This window comes from Accipiter gentilis, chromosome 1 (assembly GCF_929443795.1).
Source record: "Accipiter gentilis chromosome 1, bAccGen1.1, whole genome shotgun sequence".
Classification (NCBI taxonomy): domain Eukaryota; kingdom Metazoa; phylum Chordata; class Aves; order Accipitriformes; family Accipitridae; genus Astur; species Astur gentilis.
Genome location: NC_064880.1, coordinates 43,679,924 through 43,701,298, shown reverse-complemented (window position 1 = coordinate 43,701,298; position 21,375 = coordinate 43,679,924). Strand labels below are relative to the sequence as shown.

The 21,375-nt window shown below is 40.0% G+C and overlaps 1 protein-coding gene across 8 annotated transcripts in view; it reads right to left on the bottom strand.

Annotated features, from left to right (window-relative positions):
- KALRN (kalirin RhoGEF kinase) overlaps window positions 1-21,375 on the bottom strand; it is a 529,910-nt gene that overhangs the window by 223,229 nt on the left and 285,306 nt on the right. For all 8 annotated transcript variants that reach the window (XR_007507253.1, XM_049810170.1, XM_049810120.1 and 5 more), the window contains exon 10: window positions 20,891-21,013. Coding sequence is in view for 7 of the 8 variants with exons in the window: in XM_049810170.1 (XP_049666127.1) it covers window positions 20,891-21,013 (123 nt within the window). In the remaining variant the exon portion in view is untranslated. The remainder of the gene's footprint in view (window positions 1-20,890; window positions 21,014-21,375) is intronic.

Sequence of the window (21,375 nt, the reverse complement as noted above, 5' to 3'; positions counted from 1 at the left end):
CTTTGTATTGCACAAGGTTCTCCAAAGGCAAAGGGGATTTTCTGCAAGAAAGCTGGCTGGATGTGGAAGGAGGCACACGCAGTGTTTCCCCTGGGCTGTGCCAGGCACTGTCGGCATACAGTGATGCTTCCCTGAAGCATTCATACCTAATTTTGGACACATTTGCATAAATGTGTCATGCACAAGAAGCCTGAAGCATTTTAAGTATGGTGAAATTTTTGTTCACCTCTTTTTCTGTCTTTGTCCACTGAGTTCACAGCTAAGTGTCTGGGGTTTAAAAACAGGTGCAGTTTATGATAGGAAAAATACTAATGGCTTTATCCCCGCCATTCTAGAAGGAAGGCCTGGTGCTGAGAGATTTCCAGCTCACTTTTGCAGATTTCATAAGTTTAGATACATTTCAGAGAAGCAACCACATTTGGGAGTTAACCTCACTTGCCTTGAACTCCAGAGTTTGACGTACTCATGAAAGGATTGTCATCTACTGTCTGATGAGATATAAACACAGCACAGGCCAAATAAGCTAGAGGTTAGTTGTTTGGTGAGGGCCTGCTCTACTTTTGTTCTGTTCATTTGCTTAAAGTGCACTTAAATCATATCAGTTGTTGTTACACATACCAAATATTTTCAGGTACATCTATTTCTCTACAAGAGCTGAACTAAAGCTATATTGAACCTGAGAGTTTCATCCTGGTTGGCACTATAGTGCTGCACTGCTTGCCTGCTTCGTACATTTTCATCCTAAGCTTGTTGTCTTGTTAGTAAGATCTTCAGAGTACAGACCCTTACTATATTTTTTTGAAGCACTTTGTACTTCTTTGGCATGACATAAACCTGGAGGAGGCAGGGTGAGAATCCAAGACAGAATTAAGTCTCATGATGAAGAAATGCATATAATGTCTCCTTGTCCTGCTACCCCCAGCCAGATTCCCAGCCCTTCTGAGATCTGGCAGGATCTACCGGGAGCACAGGATCTAGGTACATCTCCAAACTGGCATCAGGATTCAAAACTTTGGAAGAAGGTAAGAGCTAATGCAACTGTAGAAGGAAATTTTTGCCACCAGAAGGACAATCATGGCTGTCCCCTTTTCTGAAATTGCAGACCCATGGAAGGTTTTCTATGGCATCCCAAAGAAGGTGACACCAAAAATGGCTAATCCCTCCAGAGGGGAGATCCCATGAAGAATCTCCCCTCTGCATCTGTGGAAATCAGTTCCTGTCAAACAATAATAGCATGTGTTCCACAGAAAAATAATCTATGAGTTACAAAATAATATGCTTTCTGAAATTTTAGGGTTATGTGGCATTTTTTCCTAACATTGCATTAGCCCCTCAGAGAATTGTCATGTGCAAACCCTTGAAATTCTCAGTGATCTGCTAACTGGCATTACACATTTCTGCACTGTTTCAAGCACAAAACCAACTTCCATCTCAAATCTCTTAATCTTTCTCTATTAATCTTTGCATAATCACCTATTTCAATCATGAAATCTGCAAACACAAGAAAATGAAACTGCACCCTTCAGGTTTCAGAGTGGAAATGGCTGTAATATATGCTTTTGGAGTGCATTTTAGACGGAACCAGGAGGCTTTCATATCTCTTCTGTTTCTTGCAAATAACAAAAAAGGAACACAATTATGGAAGAGAAATAGACTAGCAAAACCCATACAACAATCCCTACCACAATTCAGAATCAGAGGTGATTGTTCTCTTATCCCATGGCAATATTTACTAACAGGATTCCCCATAACTTTGGTTCATTAATTATTAACAGTTTGATATTCTGTAGCAAGTTGAAAGAAATGGTTTATGAAAAAGCTGATGTGAAATTTGCCTGTTACATTTATCATGCTTTTCTTTGCATTTCAGACCAACAAGTGCCAAAACATCAGGATCCATTTCCATCTCTGACCCAGGTAGCAGATCTCAGCCAAGATTCTATCGTGTCTCCAGATTAACGCATATGAAGCCATCGCTGCATTGGAAATCCACTATCCAAACACAGCTCTTTCAGCAAACTGCCTAAGAGATTTCCTTAAAGTTGAAACAAACATTATTTTGTCCATAATCTTTGTGCCAGAGAAGTGCTTCGTCAACTGTTCTCTCCAATTCTTTTTAACCCAGAGCGGGAGTTGCCCTGATTCTCAACATCAGAGAGCATTAGCTACATGCAGTTTGTGCTTGGCCTCAAGTTACACAGAAAATAGCATTGCAGTGTTCAGTATAAACCAATGAAAGGGCCCCAATTCTGGTGTGAAAGTATTTGACATTTTTTTCCTAATTAAAAATAAAGAAATAATTAAATGAAAAAATACTGAATAATGCATCAGTTAATTCTTGGACTGGTGTACAAGGTTAGAGGCAGCAGAACAGAAATATTTTGCTTTTCTTATTTATGATATGTATTGCAACCTCAAGAAGTCTAATATCTTAGTCACTTAGAAACAAATTAGAATGGAATGCAATAGGATAGTTCAGTTGGAAGGGACCTACAACCATCATCTAGTCCAGCTGCCTGACCACTTCAGGGCTGACCAAAAGTTAAAGCATGTTATTAAGGGCATTGTCCAAATGCCTCTTAAACACTGACAGGCTTGGGGCATTGACCATCTCTCTAGGAAGCCTGTTCCAGTGTTTGACCACCCTCTCAGTAAAGAAATGCTTCCTAATGTCCAGCCTAAACCTCCCCTGGCACAGCTTTGAACCATTCCCACATGTCCTCCCACTGGATCCCAGGGAGAAGAGATCAGCAGCTCCCTCTCCACATCCCCTCCCCAGGAAGCTGTAGAGAACAATGAGCTCACCCCTCAGCCTCCTTTTTTCCAAACTAGACAAACCCAGTGTCCTCAGCCACTCCTAACAGGACGTTCCTTCCAGCCCTTTCACCAGCTTTGTTGCCCTCCTCTGGACGCATTTAAGGACCGTACCATCCTTCTTAAATTTAAAGAAACAAAAAAACCAAACAAACAAAAAAGGAAACATACCAATCATATGTATTTGTGTTTTCACTGATACTTCCCCACATTTTTAAGGCATTAATCATTTTAGTGCAGCATTTTGGTTTCAACCCAAGTGCATTTTCAGAAAACGATTCCACGTAGTTTTCTCTCTACTCCTAGCAACTACACTTGTAACTAGTTTATTGCTGCAAGTTTCTAGGCAGATTACATCAAAAATAGCTCTGTCTAACGGTAGCCCCAAGTCTGGACAATTTCTTTCCAGAACAATCTCCCCTTGCACAGTATTTTACAGCTGTTTATTATATTTGGGAGGTTTTCACGGTAACTGTCTCCAATATCTCCAATGTGTCGTGAACCATGCCATTCAGCCAGGGAAAGACGTTTGGTTGTATGCATCAGGAGAAACATGAGGTAGGGGAACAGGGCAGTTGATCAGATACATTATCGCATTAAACACAAACTACATACCCTAGACACTGCACTTCCTAAGTATATGTTTAGATATGCTGAAGAGGAATGAGGCAGCACTGGTCTGCCTTATTCTGTATTAATCAAGTTCTGGGGCGAATAGCAGTTCCAGGCAAAGGTTCCTCATATTGATTTCAGAGAGCTTTGTCGCCTAGGTTTTACCACATAAAAGGCATGGAAGAGAGAGCATCTCTAGAGGCCAGTAAGTACTGACTAGAGAGAGAACTTAGATGACTAGCTTAGATCTGATCATCTTGACTAAAAACTAGTGATGTGAATCCCATCTTATGCCTGCAGGCTGAAGCATAGGAGACTTATTAGGCTTTCTCTGATGTGATACCTCCTTTAAGTTCTTTAGAGTCGTGACTCTACTCTTCAACACCAAAGATGAAATCTCAGTATTATCACTCCTGCTGTGAAGATGGGATGTCGAGACAAAGTTCAAAGCCTGATCCATCTCTCACTGAAAACAGTAAAAAGGATCTTACTGACTTCAGTGAGAACTGGGTCAACCTCCTAGCCATTTACTCAAGACCGCAGGAGGAGATAAAAAATGGCAAAGGGCTAAAAACAGAACTCTGGAGGCCTTGTATCCTTCCTTGTTCTGCCCACAGACAGTGGGTAGCATCCCTCCCTGCAGAAACTACAGCACAATTCACATTCACAGAATGATAATTATGGAGCTGATTCTGCATTTCTTCTCAATCCTTATAAACTATTGTTATCCTTAATTATGAAGCTCAGTTACTGCTATCAGATTCTTTGCTCAAGCCACTTTGTTAAAATTAGCTCCAGTTTTTTGTTTTGGTTAAGCGATCTCACAGTCAGGCGTTTGTGGAGAATTGTATCTTCAGTAACTTGATATTCTAAACCTAAAATGAGTGACCACAATGAAGCATTTCTTTGATAAATAAATCTGGGGTTTAAGGAAGCATCCATCTTTGTCAAAATTCCTCCTCCCTTAAGAAGGGCAAAGGCTAAGTGCATGTGATGATCTAATGTAAGACGTGATTTTATTCAGTTTGAATTTCACATAATGAAATCAAGACCTATATTCTTACTTGTGCTCTATTGCTCTAATTCAAAACAGACTTACCAGAAATTACAGCTACAGAAGTTAAAGGCAGAACACCTCTCTGAGGTCATACAGACACTTGCTCTGTCAGTACAGGATTGTTCCCTACTGTACACTAGAACAGAAACTTCTTCAGACCTTTTTAAAAAATATCCAGGTTAATGAAGTTTCCATCAACTTCTTCTGCAGACTGTTCTTCCCTTAAGTATGGCAGTTCATCTTAAGTTTTTCTTGTCATAGTTTTGCCCCAGTTCTCCTTGCGCTGTCCTTCCTGAAGTTTGAGCTCTACAAATACTACAGCCTGTTATATTCATCTTTTGATGCAAACATAAGAACATGATTACCTTTAAATGAATGAATCACATCTGTTTAACAAATGAGGGTCTAAGGTAAGTTTGTGAGTGCAAGCATGTGTGAGTGTGTGTCCAGGTACCAACCACTTGACAATTTCAACAAAATTACTACTGTTATCAGAACTGCATCTATTTGCAAACTCTGTCTAGGAACCAGAGTGCCTGGAATGTCACCTATGCTTTAGCAGACCAGCACTGCATAGAAAACCTCTCTCCCAGCTTCTGGAAAAGTTATCTTTGCAGCTGGTACATGGGGTTGAAGGGTCCTTACGCCTCTCGTCTCCCATTGTGGGGCCATGGTTCATTCACAGTGTTTTAAATTATTTTTCTTCAAACATTTTCTGGCTGAGCATCTGTATTTACTGATCCATTGTTACTTTCCTCACTGACATTTTCCGGGGAGACCTTATTGCGGCCTTTCAGTACTTAAAGGGGGCTTGTAAGAAAGATGGGGACAGACTTTTTAGCAGGGCCTGTTGTGATAGGCCAACGGGTAATGGTTTTAAACTAAAAGAGGGTAGATTCAGACTAGAGATAAGGAAGATATTTCTTATGATGAGAGTGGTGAAACCCTGGAACAGGTTGTCCAGGGGGTGGTAGAAGCCACATCACTGGAAACACTCAAGGTCAGGTTGGACGGGGCTCTGAGCAATCTGATCTAGTTGAAGATGTCCCCGCTCATTGCAGAGGGGTTTGGACTAGGTGACTTTTAAAGGTCCTTTCTAACCCAAACTATTCTATGATTCTATGATTTGAAGCTTAGTTCAGTTCAGGAACATCCACAGATTTGTGGAATGTGAAGTTTGCTTCCATTTCAGATGGCCAAGAGGCCATATATAATATCATGCTGATAGTAATTACTACTTTATACCTCCAGTTAATTCCACAATTTCAGTGAATTATATAAGCATAAGGGATTTTTCAGCATGAATGAGAGACAAACAGTTCCCAGGAATGACAACGTGGATATGACACAGCATCCTTACTAACCATTGCCAAGAACCAGGTATTTTTCCATGTACTGTTATCTTTTATTTACGATTTTCCCTCAGGGTTCACATACAAACTGAGATGAATTTATTATTTGAATTTAAGAGTGACACACATTACATCAAATGGTGAAACCCCAGATATATTGTTTAAAAGCTACCTGTGACCTTCAAACTAATACATAAGCAAGATTAGAATTAATAGCTGGAAATACATTAGCTAAAAGAATTCTTCTTTGTGCTATTTCATATTGAGTGCTTACTTTAGATTAAAAAAAAAAAGTCACCTATGGTGTATTTTATCACATCAACTGTTCATCTCAATCAAGAGTGCAGTCATACATCAAGTAGAGAATACTCTTATTACCACAATCACGCTAATTAACTTTGGTGTGATCCCAACCATTATTCAATGAAATGCCAGTGAAACATATAGTGAAATAATGTCTTAAATGCCATTTAATATCACACATCACATTCAATATTAATAAGTATTTAAAGACATAGATGCACACATGCATGCACATACCACATACACACAAAGATCAAGCTAACTTTTTAGCTCAGTGTGGTCAGCTCAGCTATCACTGAATTTTTCTACCAACACCAAAGAGTACCACCTATGCAAGGACATGACTTTGAATGCCATCAGAGCTATTGTCTTCTTTGAAATCAGAATGCTGAAAAGCATGTTTGGCAAAGATCTAGACTTTTCAAACCTCTGCTTAGTTGTTTGGGGTTTTTTTTTTTAAATGTTGCAAGATTAATTTTTTTTTGCTGCAAGGGGGAAGATGAGGGATTTCATCTTTTTGTAGGCAGAAAGACTACACCCACCAAAGGTTCCACCTGGAGTCTGGCAAACTTCCCCTTTCCTCCCTATTTTATTTTAATTAGTGTATGTGTGCAATCTCCTCTATTAAATAAACCGCTAAACATTTGCTTAATATGACATAAGTAAATAGTCCTACCTTTCCAGGGAAGCAAATTGCACACTTCATGTTATAAGGAAGGCATATCATTGCAGGATTTACACTGGAGTCTGACACACATCCTTGAAGAAGCTGCAGTTTAAACTACCAGAAATACATGCACCTTTACACTTTGTGAGATGTGATTTAAGAAGTTTTGATCTGCAAAACTCCACATAGGAACTGGAAGAACATCCTTTTGGCACAAGAATGAAGTTTTGGTCCCACAAAGCCAATCTTCAGTGTCTTTCCTGAGACCAAGAGAGGTTGTCAGCTGAGAAAGCAGTGTTGCCCCAGGAAGGCTCATACAGTGGGTCTAATAAACAACCAACTGTGCTTACAAACTAAAGAACCATCGACGGAAACAATTTTCAAAGACTGCATTGAAAAAACTTGGCAGTTTTAACTGAGGTGGTCTCACAGCCCTTCAAAGCCAGCCGTTATATCTCACTTCGGCACCTTAAGGTACCCTAAATAGAAACAGTATCTAGCTGATATGTAGGCTTATTTTGTGCTTATAGGATTTTTTTTTTCTGTCACCCTACTGCTCTTCCAGGAGAAGCCTATCTAAACAGCATATTAAAATGAGATGATGAAATACTCCTCTTGCTGTTTAAGTATTTTCATTATTTTATGGACTGTAAAAGGATCTAGAAGAACTAGGGAAGATATCTGAAATTGATGATTATTGACCAGGTTTTATCCTAGTATTTGATCCTTGGTAATATCCACGAAAAGAACTTGATCCCTTCTCTTTGAGAACATCATTGCACAGCAACAGGCACGTCAAAGTGAGCAACAGCAAGGAGAGCAGAACAATGAAGACAACATAACAGACTGAGATGCCATTATACAGTAGTTCTGTTATCAACCGTGAAACCAAACTGGTTCTAAGGCCAAAAATTAGTATCACTTGACGTTGGTTAGTATTATGTAGCACAGTGAGCTTACCAGTAAAACAGCATTATCACTGCACAGTGATTTGATAATTGGGTAATTAGCAGAGCATATGAATGAGAGCGGCTCAAGTGACCGTAAGGTAACTGAGCCTTTCAAACTCAGCAAAGGTGAGGAAAGCACTTTTTTGTGTGGAAATGACAAGGAAGCACAAGAAAGCAAACTGTCAGGAGTGAAATGCGGCATTTTGAAAGCTTCTTAAATGATAAGTATCACCAACAAGCCCAGATAGTTCACAGCAAAGCTCCACAACTTCTTTATGATAGGGAGAGAAGGGAAGGCAAGTGGAGAAACAAAGAAACATGTGGCAGCTCCAAGGTGAGCAGCAATCTGGGAGGGCACAGGGTATTGTTTTCTGTCCCAAAGGCTCAGCTCGCATCTTTTCTAAGCCCTGCAGACATGAGTGCAATCATGACAGCTTTATCAAGTCCTGTCGGTCTCCCGAATTAAAATAACTTCAGGCGTTCTGGGTTTAATATAATGCTCACAGTTTGGAGATTTCAAAGGCACAGCGATGACAGTATTAAAAGTCTTTGGACTGGCTGCAGCACTGGCCAAAGTCAGTACCAAATACACCTGGCAGCACTGCTGCCTTGAAAACAGAGGCAGAAACAAACCTATGAGGATGGAATTCTATAGAGTGTTTGGCTTTGTTTCTAGTGTCTAGGCTTTTATGAAACCTGCTCTAAATAAGACAGCAACGCATTTCCTCTCCCCATTTCCCCCACAGCCGCTACCCTGACTCAGCTGTGCCTTTATTTCCATTAATGCAGGGACAGGTTATAACATCTTTCCTGAAGTACATTTTGAGTGACATGGGATTGTTTATAGAATGAGATAATATTTAACAGATTAAACTTCAGCAAAACTTCGACCCAAATTTTCCAGAGCTTTCAGCTTAAGAATTCCTGTATAGCCAAATATAAAGACTAGGCAGTCTGGAGCACAACACAGTACTGCATATACATCACATAACAATCATAATTTCTGTCTGGTAATATGTGACCAAAATGCAACACAGGCTGCTGCAAAAAGGTAAGTCTGCCATGAATGCATCATAGGACCTCAAGATTCACAGTGAATTCTATTTTGCCATAAGTAAAGGGCCACCACTGACAACCAAACTGATGTTTGACAGAAAAAATATGGAGGAAGATATGCCAGTCTTTCAGCAGGGTCAGTGCACTGCTGCTACCTCAGGAAGGATGCAGAGATTTAATGAAATTTTTGCTGCTGCTTCTTTGAAACACAGATTATGTCCCTGAAAAACTGCATTGCATCAGCTCCTGTGCACCGCCCCGGTAGGGAGTGGTGCAGGAGATGCTCTCAATGAGGGCATCATGTCTTGTGGTGCAACTGAGCTGGTGCCATATACTAGCACTCTCTATATTCCCTCTAGACTCAGAGGGAAGCAGGGAGTCCCTTGGTGTTCTCCTGGATCTCTTCTACTTGCTCAGTAAGTTTTACTTGTAGCAAAGAATCACTTAAAAATTGGTCTTTCCATCCAGAGTAAACCTCACACTTCAGCACACTGCCTGATAGAGACAAAACACATGATGAGAATAAAACACCAACACCTCTGTTTTGTTGACAGTTTGGATATTTCCATTTGGCAGGAGGGGGTTTCTCAACACGCCCTGTGAACGGGAATGGTAACACACCACCTGCCCACCACTCAGATAACCTCCGTCCCCATCCCCCAACGCTCTGGACCTCCCTCAGATAATTTGATGGCAAATGCCCCTCTGCTATCTACAAGAATAAATCAGCCTCCCCAGCTTCAATTAAAGGTGAAGTAACTTTTTACTTCATCTCCTTGTTCCAGCTCAGCGTCCTTAGGAGCAGGTCAGCAAGATGGTCCCTTTGGATTCAGAATCTCTTCACTGTCAACATTAATTCAGCTCTCTGTCATGGTTTACACATTGGAATTTCTTTCAAATTAGTAGAAACCATTCTCTGAATCTTACTAGATTTATAAACCAATTTTTCACCACTGTTATTTCCCTGACATGTGAACTGTCTGTATGGCTTACCCACCAAATTAGTTCTTCACAGGTGCCACCAAAGTAAAACAGACTAAGGGCTTTCTCTCCCCTAAAATTTAAAAAGATTAAAATCTTCTCTAACAGCTAGTGAGATGTACTGCATAATTATAATAAGGAAAAATAAAAGGGGTTTTCACTAGCCTGGAAGTAATAAACCATTTTATTTATTTATTTATTTATTTATTTTACACCAGATTTATTCATATACTTTAGAAAAGTTCTAGACAGGAACTAACATTTTTCATGTTGGTCAGAAAGCATTCATATGCAGCGCATTTTAAAAAACGCATTCTACTGTGTGAAATTCAATTCAGGTTATCCATAATCACAATAAAGATTTAGAAAGATAACTTTTTAAAAATTTTATTTTATTTCTGGCTCTTATTAAATGGCCACACATGACCTCAGATAAATATATCTTAATAATGACTTACAATGAGAGATCTGATACAGAACAGTATTCCCACCAGAAATCTTGATGCTATAAAATGTATTGATTTTTGGCCTGTAGTAAATCTCCAAGAATATTGCAGGCATATGAGATACTGTCTCTACAGTCAACATCTGTCAAATTTTTTACTATAAAAAAAATCTGAGAGCTTTTTAGTGTATCTTTATTTAATGTTGCTGAATCCTTCCCTCTCCAATCCCCCTTCCTCCAAAAATCCCAAATCAGGCCCCCAAAGGATAAGACTGGACATAACATGAGACAAAAACAAAGATCAGAGAAATTCTCTTTGAGCTGTCTTTTGATCTCTCTCTGCCTGCTATCCCGGTGTCCCAGTTTTGTGCCAAACCCCAAGCAGTAGGATCTGGCACCTGCTCCCACCCCTGGAGGCATGCCCAGCAGGTCCAAGCAGCAACTCACATTCCCCTCACCATTCTCACCCCCAAACAATCCCTATCCTAGCACACAAATCAGGTTTTGCTCTGTGCTCTGAAGCATCTTTTTTTTTTTCTGTCCCACATTTACATGCGACCATAAGAAAACAAAATTTACAGTGGTTAAATGACCTAGTGACCCAATTACCAGTCCCAAGGGGAAGCACACACTCTGGTGAGTTGACTGATATTTCAGCGTGGCTGCACAGCCCTGGCTGTGCTGTGAGGCTGCTTTGCTCCCATTTCGTTTTCAATGCAAGACAAAGGAGCAAACCAGGAACGGAGCCCATCACTTGGTGTGCACCGAGGAACTGTTCTTTGGCACAGATAAAACTATGACTCCTTTGGGAAAGGGCCTGGAACTGGGAAGGACAGCTTGCCACCCCACGAAACCAGAAATGGTTACTTTTTACAAAGGAGGAATGGTGTGAATGCATTCCTGGCTGGGCAGTATTTGTTTGAGCCACTTTTGTGGTGGGAGCAAACACCTACCTCTGAATTTAAGAAGGACTCAGCTGGGTCCACTTTTAGTCCAAAACAAACCCCAGAAGACAACAGAAAGTAACACTGAAATTGTACTAGACCTCTTTCCCCTGCTGCAAAGCACTGCAGGTTTTAAGTCCTTCCTGCACTCATCTTTGATGTGTGGGCATTGACAAATCCAAGTTATGATTGTCAGTATAAATCCTGGCCACAGGCAAAACAACCAGGAGCCCGTCACCAAAAACTAGTACTCTCAGCCATCTCCATGCAGAAACACCCTTCATTTCACCGAACGCTCAATGCATTCGCTTCAGCTCTCAGGTTAACATATTTAAAATGAAGGCTGTACTTTCCACTCCGTGATATTAATGAGTCGCAAACGCCCTTTTATGATGTCCACTTTTGCAATGAGCCCTAATATTACTCTGGGGGAGGCAAAAGCAGGCTCTGCTCTCCGTTAACTGCATACTTATGGATCTCACTAATGTCATGAGGCGTTACCTACGCCGTGCAGAAAAAACAACCCTTATGCATTGAACAGAACTAATAATAATGAGGGTTGCATGTTAATAGGACATGGTGTCATTGTTTTGGAGCACACATTGGTTTCTGTTGTATTAGCTGCATGCTAATATAGGCAACCATGCTAGACGAACACATGTGCATGTACTCCCTGACAGTTCAGGAACACCTCCTGTCTCAGTTCCTGCCTTCTTGCAAATTCTGCTATTTCTTTCTCCCCAAACAAGCCTCATTTTAAGTGTAGTGACATAAGAAGGCCAATTCTGCCTGCTTTTCTCATGTCAATCTTAGAATTTTTCTCCCTAGCTCAGCAAAGGAAGAGAGGAACCTGTGCTTTTGCATGTAGTAGTGCTCTGAACCAGACACTAAACAAAGATGCTTAGATGCCTCAAACCATATGCCATTTCCATAGTGACACAAACCAGTGCCTTCTGGGGCTTGGTTATGCAAAACCAGATCTCACACACCACAGTTATGGAGGGCAATACTAATGGCTGGATTACACAGCCATTGAATTGGATTCTCCACTCTTTAGAACAAGTTAATTATAAGCAAATTCTCTGAAAGTGGAAGTGCGATTCTGTTCTAAATCTTGTGCAGCAGAGTGATCAATCAGATCCAGTTAGTCTATTCCCAAAACATTGGCACAATGATAATGAACACCTAAAACCTGTCCTTGAAAATTATTTTGCTCTGTTACTGAATACAAATCTCTTTGATATTGGCTTAATCTACACGAACTTTCCTTTACCAAATGTCTGCAAAGCAGCATATTTGTGATTTGCAGCAATGTCATAAGACAGTTGCTGTGGCTAATGTGCCATTCTCCTAAAGTCACCACTGGCTAGCCCAGAGGAAGAAGCACAGCCATGGGCAGCTCCTTCTACTGCCCTATGACAAAATCAGAAAGTAAAAACGCTGATCAGATTCACTGTGTCACTTTTCTCCCCCTGAGCCTCCCCGCTATCAATAGCTACAAGAAATTGAATTGAAGAGTACTAGTCCATCATCATTACAAATGAGATTTGGACATTGCTGCAATTAATCTTCCTGAATCAATAGGTACAATTTGATAACCCACTGACCTGCCAATAAGAGCAGCACAAAGAAAAATAATCAGAGGGGATCAAAAGCCTTTAGATGACAATGGTTTTCACCAACATATACAGGTCAGTCAAAACAGCACAGTTCATCTAAGTGGGTATATTTCACAGAAATTGTCAATGGTAAATATCTTTTGTTTCAGCTGTATGTTTATTCAGTTGAGACATCAGTACCATACTGTATATATTTGTATTATGCATGTTATATAACGCATTTTCCAATGTTCTCTTTAAGAAATTTATGGCCTTGAAAAAACAATTTCCAGGATTTTTCTTTAGGAAATTCTGGCTGTCTTTTCTGATTCAAAAAGAAATTAATTCAAAAACTCAGAATTCCACACACAATAGAAATTCCATTTTCCAGAACCTCTAGAATTAAAAATACATATTTCTTAAATAGCTTCATTGTCTCCCAGTCTGCCATGGGAACAGCATTATACATTTATAGGCAAATTAAAGGAACATATTTTAAAGACACAAAAATAAACCTAACCAAATAAACCAGCGATAGGAAGCTAGCTCCTGGCAATTGTCAAAAATGTATTGTGTTGCCAAGCCTTGAGATTTTATAGGGAGCATTTAGATTGTGAATCATGCTATAGGCGGTTTAATGAAAAGATCCAGCTGTTATGTGATTTTAGAAGAGAAGAAATGGGAAAGAACATCACCTCCAGCTTGAAGAGAAATACACTGACATGCAAACTCAGCGACATGGCGTAATAGGCACAGCTCTTCACGTGACTGCCAGGAAGATTTCTGTGCCATTAAAGGACCTCTCTAAAAACAGGTTCCCCATTACCACTAGATCGCAGAGTACCAACAGCCACCAATACAATTAAATTGCTTTCAGAAGATTAGTCAAGATGGTCTTCCAGCAGCCCCTGCTAACGAAGTCTCCATGGGCATGTCTAGATCATGCAATGGAGCATGGTACCGATATCCACAGCATACTCGGAAGATTACCACACTTCATCAGGGAAAACGCATCTTACGTGACCTGCTTCTGACTTAGATCTGGCAGTCAAGTCCCCATAGCATTACATCTAACACAGCTATACCGCACAGCCCTTTCCAGCCTTTCTAGTTCCTGGCTCGGGTTGTGCAGAACAATTTCAGTATCTCTGCACTTGCAATGCAGATATGTCCCGAGTCACCCAGAAGCCACTAGACTTCATGCAAAAAGTTATGTTATTGCTTCCATGATAAACTATCTGTCTCTTCAGCTATGCTGTTAGAAGTTTTTAGATCCAGAAGTCCCAAGATAACCTTCACAGACAACCCATATATAGGCAGTTTAATTTTTCTCTGCTGCTTGTGACTGCCAGATGCAGCCTGCTGCCAGCCAGAAGAAACCAAGAGCTCTGGAGCCCAGAGCTCCTGCAGCACGGTACAAAGGCCTGTGTAATCTGCTGCCAGTGGGCATTTTTTCCTCTTTGTGTAGAACTGAATACATTTACATAAATGAAGTGAACAGGAAACTGTAGATTATAGCTTCAAAACTTGTTAATGACCATGCAAAGGATGATGAAGATAAGAGTAGGGCTGATTTTTTGTTGCCTGTCTCATGTTTTTGTTATTTTTAAAAAGATATGGCATTATTGAAAGTACAGTTGTTATCACTAACTTCAAGCATAGTTCTGACCAGATTTAATTGCCTGCTTTCTCCCTGTTTTGGCCTCGTATTTCATCCTACATAGGATTTCAGTCACCCAACTCAAAGGGAAAAATCCAGTATGCCCAGTGAGCTATTCTTTTCAACAGCCAGGTAGGTAACAAAATTTTCAAAAGTAATAATGAAAAAAAAGTCACCCTGGGACAATGCTCCCTAAGTGCTCATTATCAACATGGCCTCTTAATTTATGCCTAGCTGTTTTACATCAGTATTGAACTTCATGCCAAATTTTAGAACAATGACATCCAACAGAGCTGGAATTTCTATGGGAAAGCACTAAGTTTTTATTCTGAAGGCCAAACAAGTAGCTGTTTGCAATTCAGTTTTGGCCTGACTATTCCATTACCTCACATAGTTTTAAAGCAGTTCAAGTAAAACTATGTGGGACTGAGAGATCACAGAATGCCATTTTTACCTGCAGAATTTCTTACTGAATCCACTGGATATTTCACATGACAAACAATATAATCATATTTTTCAACATATTTACACTTAAACTTCTTTTTATCTCCAAGAGCTTTATGAAAACTCTGAACTGACAGCATTTTAGAAACAGTACAGTGGAGGAAGGGAATACTCTAGACAGGAACACTGGAGCACAAATTGCTTCTCAGATGAAGAATATCACCTGATCTTTGATTTCTAGTAGATGATACAGGCCCTTGGCTTTCAAGGTCTCCTCTGAAAGCCTTCCCTTGCAGGAAATACATTTACCTCTCTGAGAAGAATAAAAGGAAGAGCTGAATCTTAAAGGAACTATATACATACACATAAGATTAACTTTGGTGGTTCGAAGCCAGTGTTCAAGTGTTTAATCATCATCTTCCAAAAGTTGTCTTGGCAAAAAGCAAGCAATAGATACCCAAGAACAGGAAAACTGAATAGCTTCCCAAATGGCGTACTGCAAAGTTCAGCATTTTTGCTTGCATTTTGTCTGGCTCTCCTTCTTTGTAATAATTCAAGAATAGTCCATAGCATTGCATGTATACTTTGGCAAAATGGATCCTGTAAAACTTTCAAAGCTGGGAATACAGGATCCAGCCATGTACCTAAATGAAAACTCTTTTAGTCACAAATCCTGAACCAACAGCTGCCACACTGGACATACAGACAAACCCCCTGAACTTTGATGACCATAGCTGAGCCTCCAGTCAACCTTCTTATTGTGTTTGATAATGAGGGATAACTCCACACATTTTGAACCAAGTCTGTTCAGAACATGTGATTTGTTGAATGCCAGAGTTGTGATATTTTACCTTGTAAACATCAATGCCTTTAGATTACCATGAAAAAACCACCAACTACTGCATGCAAACATGCATACATGTACTAAATACAAAACTCAATTGTAGCTGCGACCATAATGTGGCCCAAGAGCCGTGAAAGCAGCTCTACAGATCCGAGAGCAGCTTATCTCATAAACACAGATGACAACACCACCTTGCACTAAAGCATGGACAGCCCAGCTTTGCATTAAAAAAATTAAAAAAATAAAATAATAATAATAATAATAATAAAAATAGGTGGGGTGTTTTTCTGGGTGACCTGGAACAACGTGGGTTTTGGCAGGGGTGGGAGAACACCAAGGGGACAGTGTGAGAGCCAGCTTCCACTTCTGCTTCATTTCACTTCGAGACAATGTTTGGTTCGTTTGCATTAGAAACATCACCTCTGTTTACCATTAGCGGAGCTTTTACAATGCATTGCGAGTGCCATCTGCAGGTTGAAATACGTAGTGGTGGGCGTTCGCATGTCAAAAATGCAGATAAACCTGCCCGATAGGAAATCTTGACAGCACATCTGATGGAAAAGCTCATAAATGCAGAAAGACTACAGAAATGCTTGTTTCAGATCATTGCAAGCACCAAACCACTCAGTGCTGTGGCAGCAGAGTGCAAGGGATTGAGAGAGCAGTTTTCCCAGTATCTTTCCTAATTCTGCACCAGCACAAATGCAGTGATGCTCTCTGTGAGCAGAGGAGGATGTTGAGAAGGCCACTTAACCTCCAATTGCCAGGAATGCCAGAAGGGAGGAGAATGATCTGTGGCCCCTCGCTTCATATACAGAGAATAGGAGAAGAGTTTCCAACACATGCAGCTCAACTCAGTAGAGCTGAAGCGTTTGGAGATTTTAGGAACACAAACCAGTTAACAGAATTTTCCAGTTAGAAGGCACACTGGTTTTCAGGATAAAACCCCTGAATAAGGAAAAGCTAGAGAGTCTAAAATGAAATTATCTTTTGATTTACAATCATAACTGGCTGAACTATGGTTATCTGATTTGTACAAAGTAATTCCAGCCAAGCAAAGAGGCTGTCATTGCAGGAACATTGCAGCTACGTCCAGAGTGGTATTTCTTTGGTGATATCTTGATAACTACCTCATCAATTACGCCCGACTACTAAATTTCACTGTGTGGTAGGCACTTTGCCTAAGGTTGGCATTTTCAGGGCGGCAGCCTGTGAACGGTATCAGGACTGGCTGAGAAACAGTTGCAGGTACATACAAGATAACCACTTCCCTCCCAGGAGCTCAGGCTTTTTAATCGAAATTCAAACATTTGCCATCTGTGCGTTCCATGTAGAATAAACAGTCAGAAAAATTGCCAGAGCATTGTCTAAACAGCAGTTATGAGAGAAAGGGACCCCAAATTATATTTCCTATTGCCCACAATGCAGCGCTCTAAAATCACTGACATTTTCTGAGCACAGCTGTATGCAGGAATGTGATCTATTGGGGCCATGCCTGATTGAATCATTACATCCAGATTTATAAATCTGTGGAGTTTCTAATCAGACATAGAGGGAGCACGTTCCACCTCTCAATCTAGTGCCTTGGCAGGTCAGTCAATCAGAGCATTTCTCAGCACAGCAATGCCAGATACACCACTCTTCTTTACATGCAGTTAGGCAGCGTTCAAAAACATGAATGTTTTGCCCGCTGTTGAAAATATCAGGAAAACTCATGAAAATTGCTTCTTGTCTGACCTTTGCAAATGCCTTCGTGAAACAACAGGAGATAAGAACAAATACATCAGAGCCAAAAGAAAGTAGATTTTAGAGAATAAATTTATACTGTATGGCAGGCTAAGTATTTTTTTCAGAGAACTGCCAATAGGAAATACTATTGCTTACACTGTCCATCTCACCAGGTATGTCAGTAGGGCACTTAACTTTATTTTTTAAGAAAAACAAACACAACTCTTTATTATCATTAATGCCAGTAATTAACATCCTGATGAGGGGAATGGACAAACTCATGCATTTGTTTCACAGTCTTAGCACACATGCTTTATATTATATGGCTATATTGGGAATAAGTGATGCCTGTTATCCACCCTAGCCATGGCAAAGATATTACCTATCTTGAGGAAAATGACAAATAATTAAACTTAAGTTTGAAGTAATTACCAAACAACTTTAAGGAGTTAAGCATCAAGAAGGGACTTAGGAAGAATAAAAACTGGTCATAATCGGAATGGGGAGGAGATTTATTCCCCAGCCACAAAATTGACCTCACTAGAAGCTTCTGCAGGAGAACTCCAGGTATGAGAAATTTATGGCCTCCCCTCTTAGCCTCACTATTACTCTTACCAAAGCAGAGAGTATTATATTTTTAAGTCCTTGACCTCAGATAAAGCCTGAGATTCCTTTCACTTCTCTTCAGTGCATGTCCCCATGTCCATCAGCCACCACCACATTCCAGTGTCAGACAGGCCTCGTAAATTAGCAGTGGTGTTCTGATGTGAATGCACCAGAGGAAACTATTCCTGTCAAAGCTAAGGGGGGAGGTTCGACTTGTGTCAGTTATTTCTAATTAGGAAGCACCATAAACTTCACACTCGGAGTGCAGGACTGATCGTGACTATTCACAATTGTCCAGGCAGAGCAATGAGATACTCATTGATGCTATCACATAAGACATAAAAGAATCAGATTCAGAGGAACCTAAGAGATTCTATACCCATGCAAACTATACTTTTCTTTTTCCTCTCCATCATCCTCCCAAACACCCACCTTCATTTGAACACATTTGGTCATCCAGAGAACTAGTGTCATACATTCTTTGTTCTGAATTTGGCCTCATGAAGTGAATGGAAACATGTCTGATGTTATTCACAGACAAGACATGCTGAAATAGTATAGAAGAAGGACTAACAGAGGGGCTGGAAAAGTCTTAAGTGAAATAATTCTATTCTGACTTACCCTAGTACCTACACATGCAAGCTGCACATCTGTAAGGTTCCTAAACCCTGATGAGGGGATGTATCTCCAAATTACATCATCCAGTGGAGCAAGCCATAAGTGAGCTGTTGTTTCCATGTCCAGACAGCTACACAACTTGCTCTCATCTCTGTTGTCAAGACCATGTTGTTTTTCTGTCTTTTCTCACATGTTCGTAATTTGTTTCCTACATCTCCAGTGAAGTACTACTCAAAGAGGAGGTAAAAAGGAAAAAAAAATAAGCTAACTGTGATCCAGAAATATGAGAAATAACTGGAATTATGAAGCTAAATGTATCGTAGAGAAGGGAGATTTAGAAAATATTAATGCCACAAAGGACATTAAATCACCTACTTTCAGCTCCTGTATATTACATTATCTTCATTTTCATTCATTAGCCCAGTATTGCATCCAGTAACAGCTGACTCAAGCACATCTTCTGGAAAGGCACCTAATGTTGATTTCCAGATGAAAACTCCCACTAACTTGTGCTTTTGGACGAGGCCTTGTAGAACCATGGTTTGCAACCTCCAGCCTAAGGTCCATTTTAATAAATTTGCAAAAGGTAATTCTGGAACTTCAAGCCTATTACCAGAAGGTTTAAATCCACAGGAGGTCCCATGAAATTTTAGAGGCCCACCAGTCAGGAACTGCTGGTTTCAGGCCGTGTGATTTGTCAATGGTGTGCAAAGGCATCCCATCACAGCTGAAAGCTAACACTGAAGTTCACTAGCAAGCCAAGCAATAGAATATTCCATCAAGAGCTGAGCATCTAATTAAAAGAAGGATGTTGGCAAACTGAATGGATCCAAAGAAATAGGTAACAGAAGATATTTAAGGGATTGGTTAATAAGAATATGCTAGCAGAATTAAATATGTTTAACATGGTTAAGAGGTACATAGGAGAAGGCATGCTAACATTCTACAGATATTTCAAGGTTGTTAATTCATCTCCTTTCCTGGCATTTATCTCCTTAAGAGAGACTAAAGGGATATAAACAAGGTGGGGAGGAAGACTGAGAGAAATATAAATTGAGGGAGAGGGGAAAAAAAAATAAATCTAGCCAGTAGCTGCCATAAGGCAGTGAAATAGTTTCCCTGAGGGCACAGTGAAAGAGGTATGTCCCTGTTGCCGGAAGCATCTTAAACTAAACAAGGCCAGCACATGAGAAGGGTACTACAGAAAAACAAAACTAAAGTCTAATATATTTTTGTCTTATGCTACAGTGAAATATTTGAGAAATAACCTGCCTTGTGTGCATCAGGAAGACGAAGCATTTAAGACGTTCTGCTTTACATAGATAATCAGGATTTTATCTGAAATACCCAAAGCAGAAGTACCTTTACAGAAGATCAATTTCTGATAGAGGATGCTTCAAGTCTAAAACAAACAGGTGTAACATGATCTGACAGCCAGAGCTGAGACTGGATAATTTCTGGCTGTAAGGTACTTAAAAAAAAATAAAAATAAAGCTATTCAGCCCCTGGAAGAACCTTCAAAGCTCCTCTTTTAAATTCTATAAATAAAGACAGGATGTATGTTTAAACATCTACTATGACCATGCTTTGAGGAAAAGTTATAAGCTTTTGGCTTCATACCAAAATACCTGGAAAAGCCGTGCTTACACTGTGCTATGAGGAAAATTAGTAATAATAATAATAATAAATAATAATATCAACCTGTAATGATTGCCTCTCCAAACCAAAAAAAACCCCTTCCACATAATACATTGTACTCTCGGAAAGAGTAGAAGGGTAGTTGCCCTTACTGCAAATACACTCTCGTGTTTCCCCTGCTTCTTTACTAGCTGCTGCTTTCCACCTTATTCTCAAGGTCCTCAGTGTCCACTGTAGGAGTTACAGTTGATTTTTCTATTGCTCTCCCTTGTAACCATCCTCCTCTACGTCCCAACAGTTTGCACTACTGTCCCATAAACTGCTTGCAATTTCTCATAGGCTTTGAGACCTCCCATTAACCCAATGGGGCGATTTTCTGATTCTAAGTCCTGCTGCTACCATGCTCTGCAGTGTGCATGCTAACTTTCAAACCTGGGAGACAGGATTGCATCAGCTTCAAATGTTTGAAGAGAGCAGTGTGACCCAAAACAGCAATAGTTTTTTTTTATCAATATACAAGAGCAGTAACAAAAATCAAGCCAGAAAGCAAAAGTGTCTGATTCAGATTCTTACCTGTGCTACCTCTTCAAAATCATCGTGTCTTTTCTGCAGTGCGCGTGCTCTGTGTAGAGATTTCCCCACTCCTGTATGTTTACTCAGAAAGGCTTCCCCGTGATTTTCAATCCAGTCCAGTACCTGCCAGAAAAGAAGAACATTCAATTAACTCTCCTGTCTCAGCAGCACAGAGAAATTCTTAAGGTGAGGATAAAACAGCTGCAGAGGTATTGTTTTGTGCTTGCTATGGCTAAACACATGCAGATCTGTCAAAGTCCATTCCAACTGGATAGAAGATACATGTTTATGGAAGGTACTGGTCAGTTAGAATTATTGGATTTTTACTATTCAATTTATTTTGAAGTGTAGCTTAGTTATTTGAGCCTGTCAGATATTAAATATTTACTTTCACATAAATGAATTTTGAGGAACAGGAATCAGAAACCTGGAATCTTTTACAGCAAGTATCCTCCTCTTAAGAGCTCCTTGAGTAAAGTGAAAAC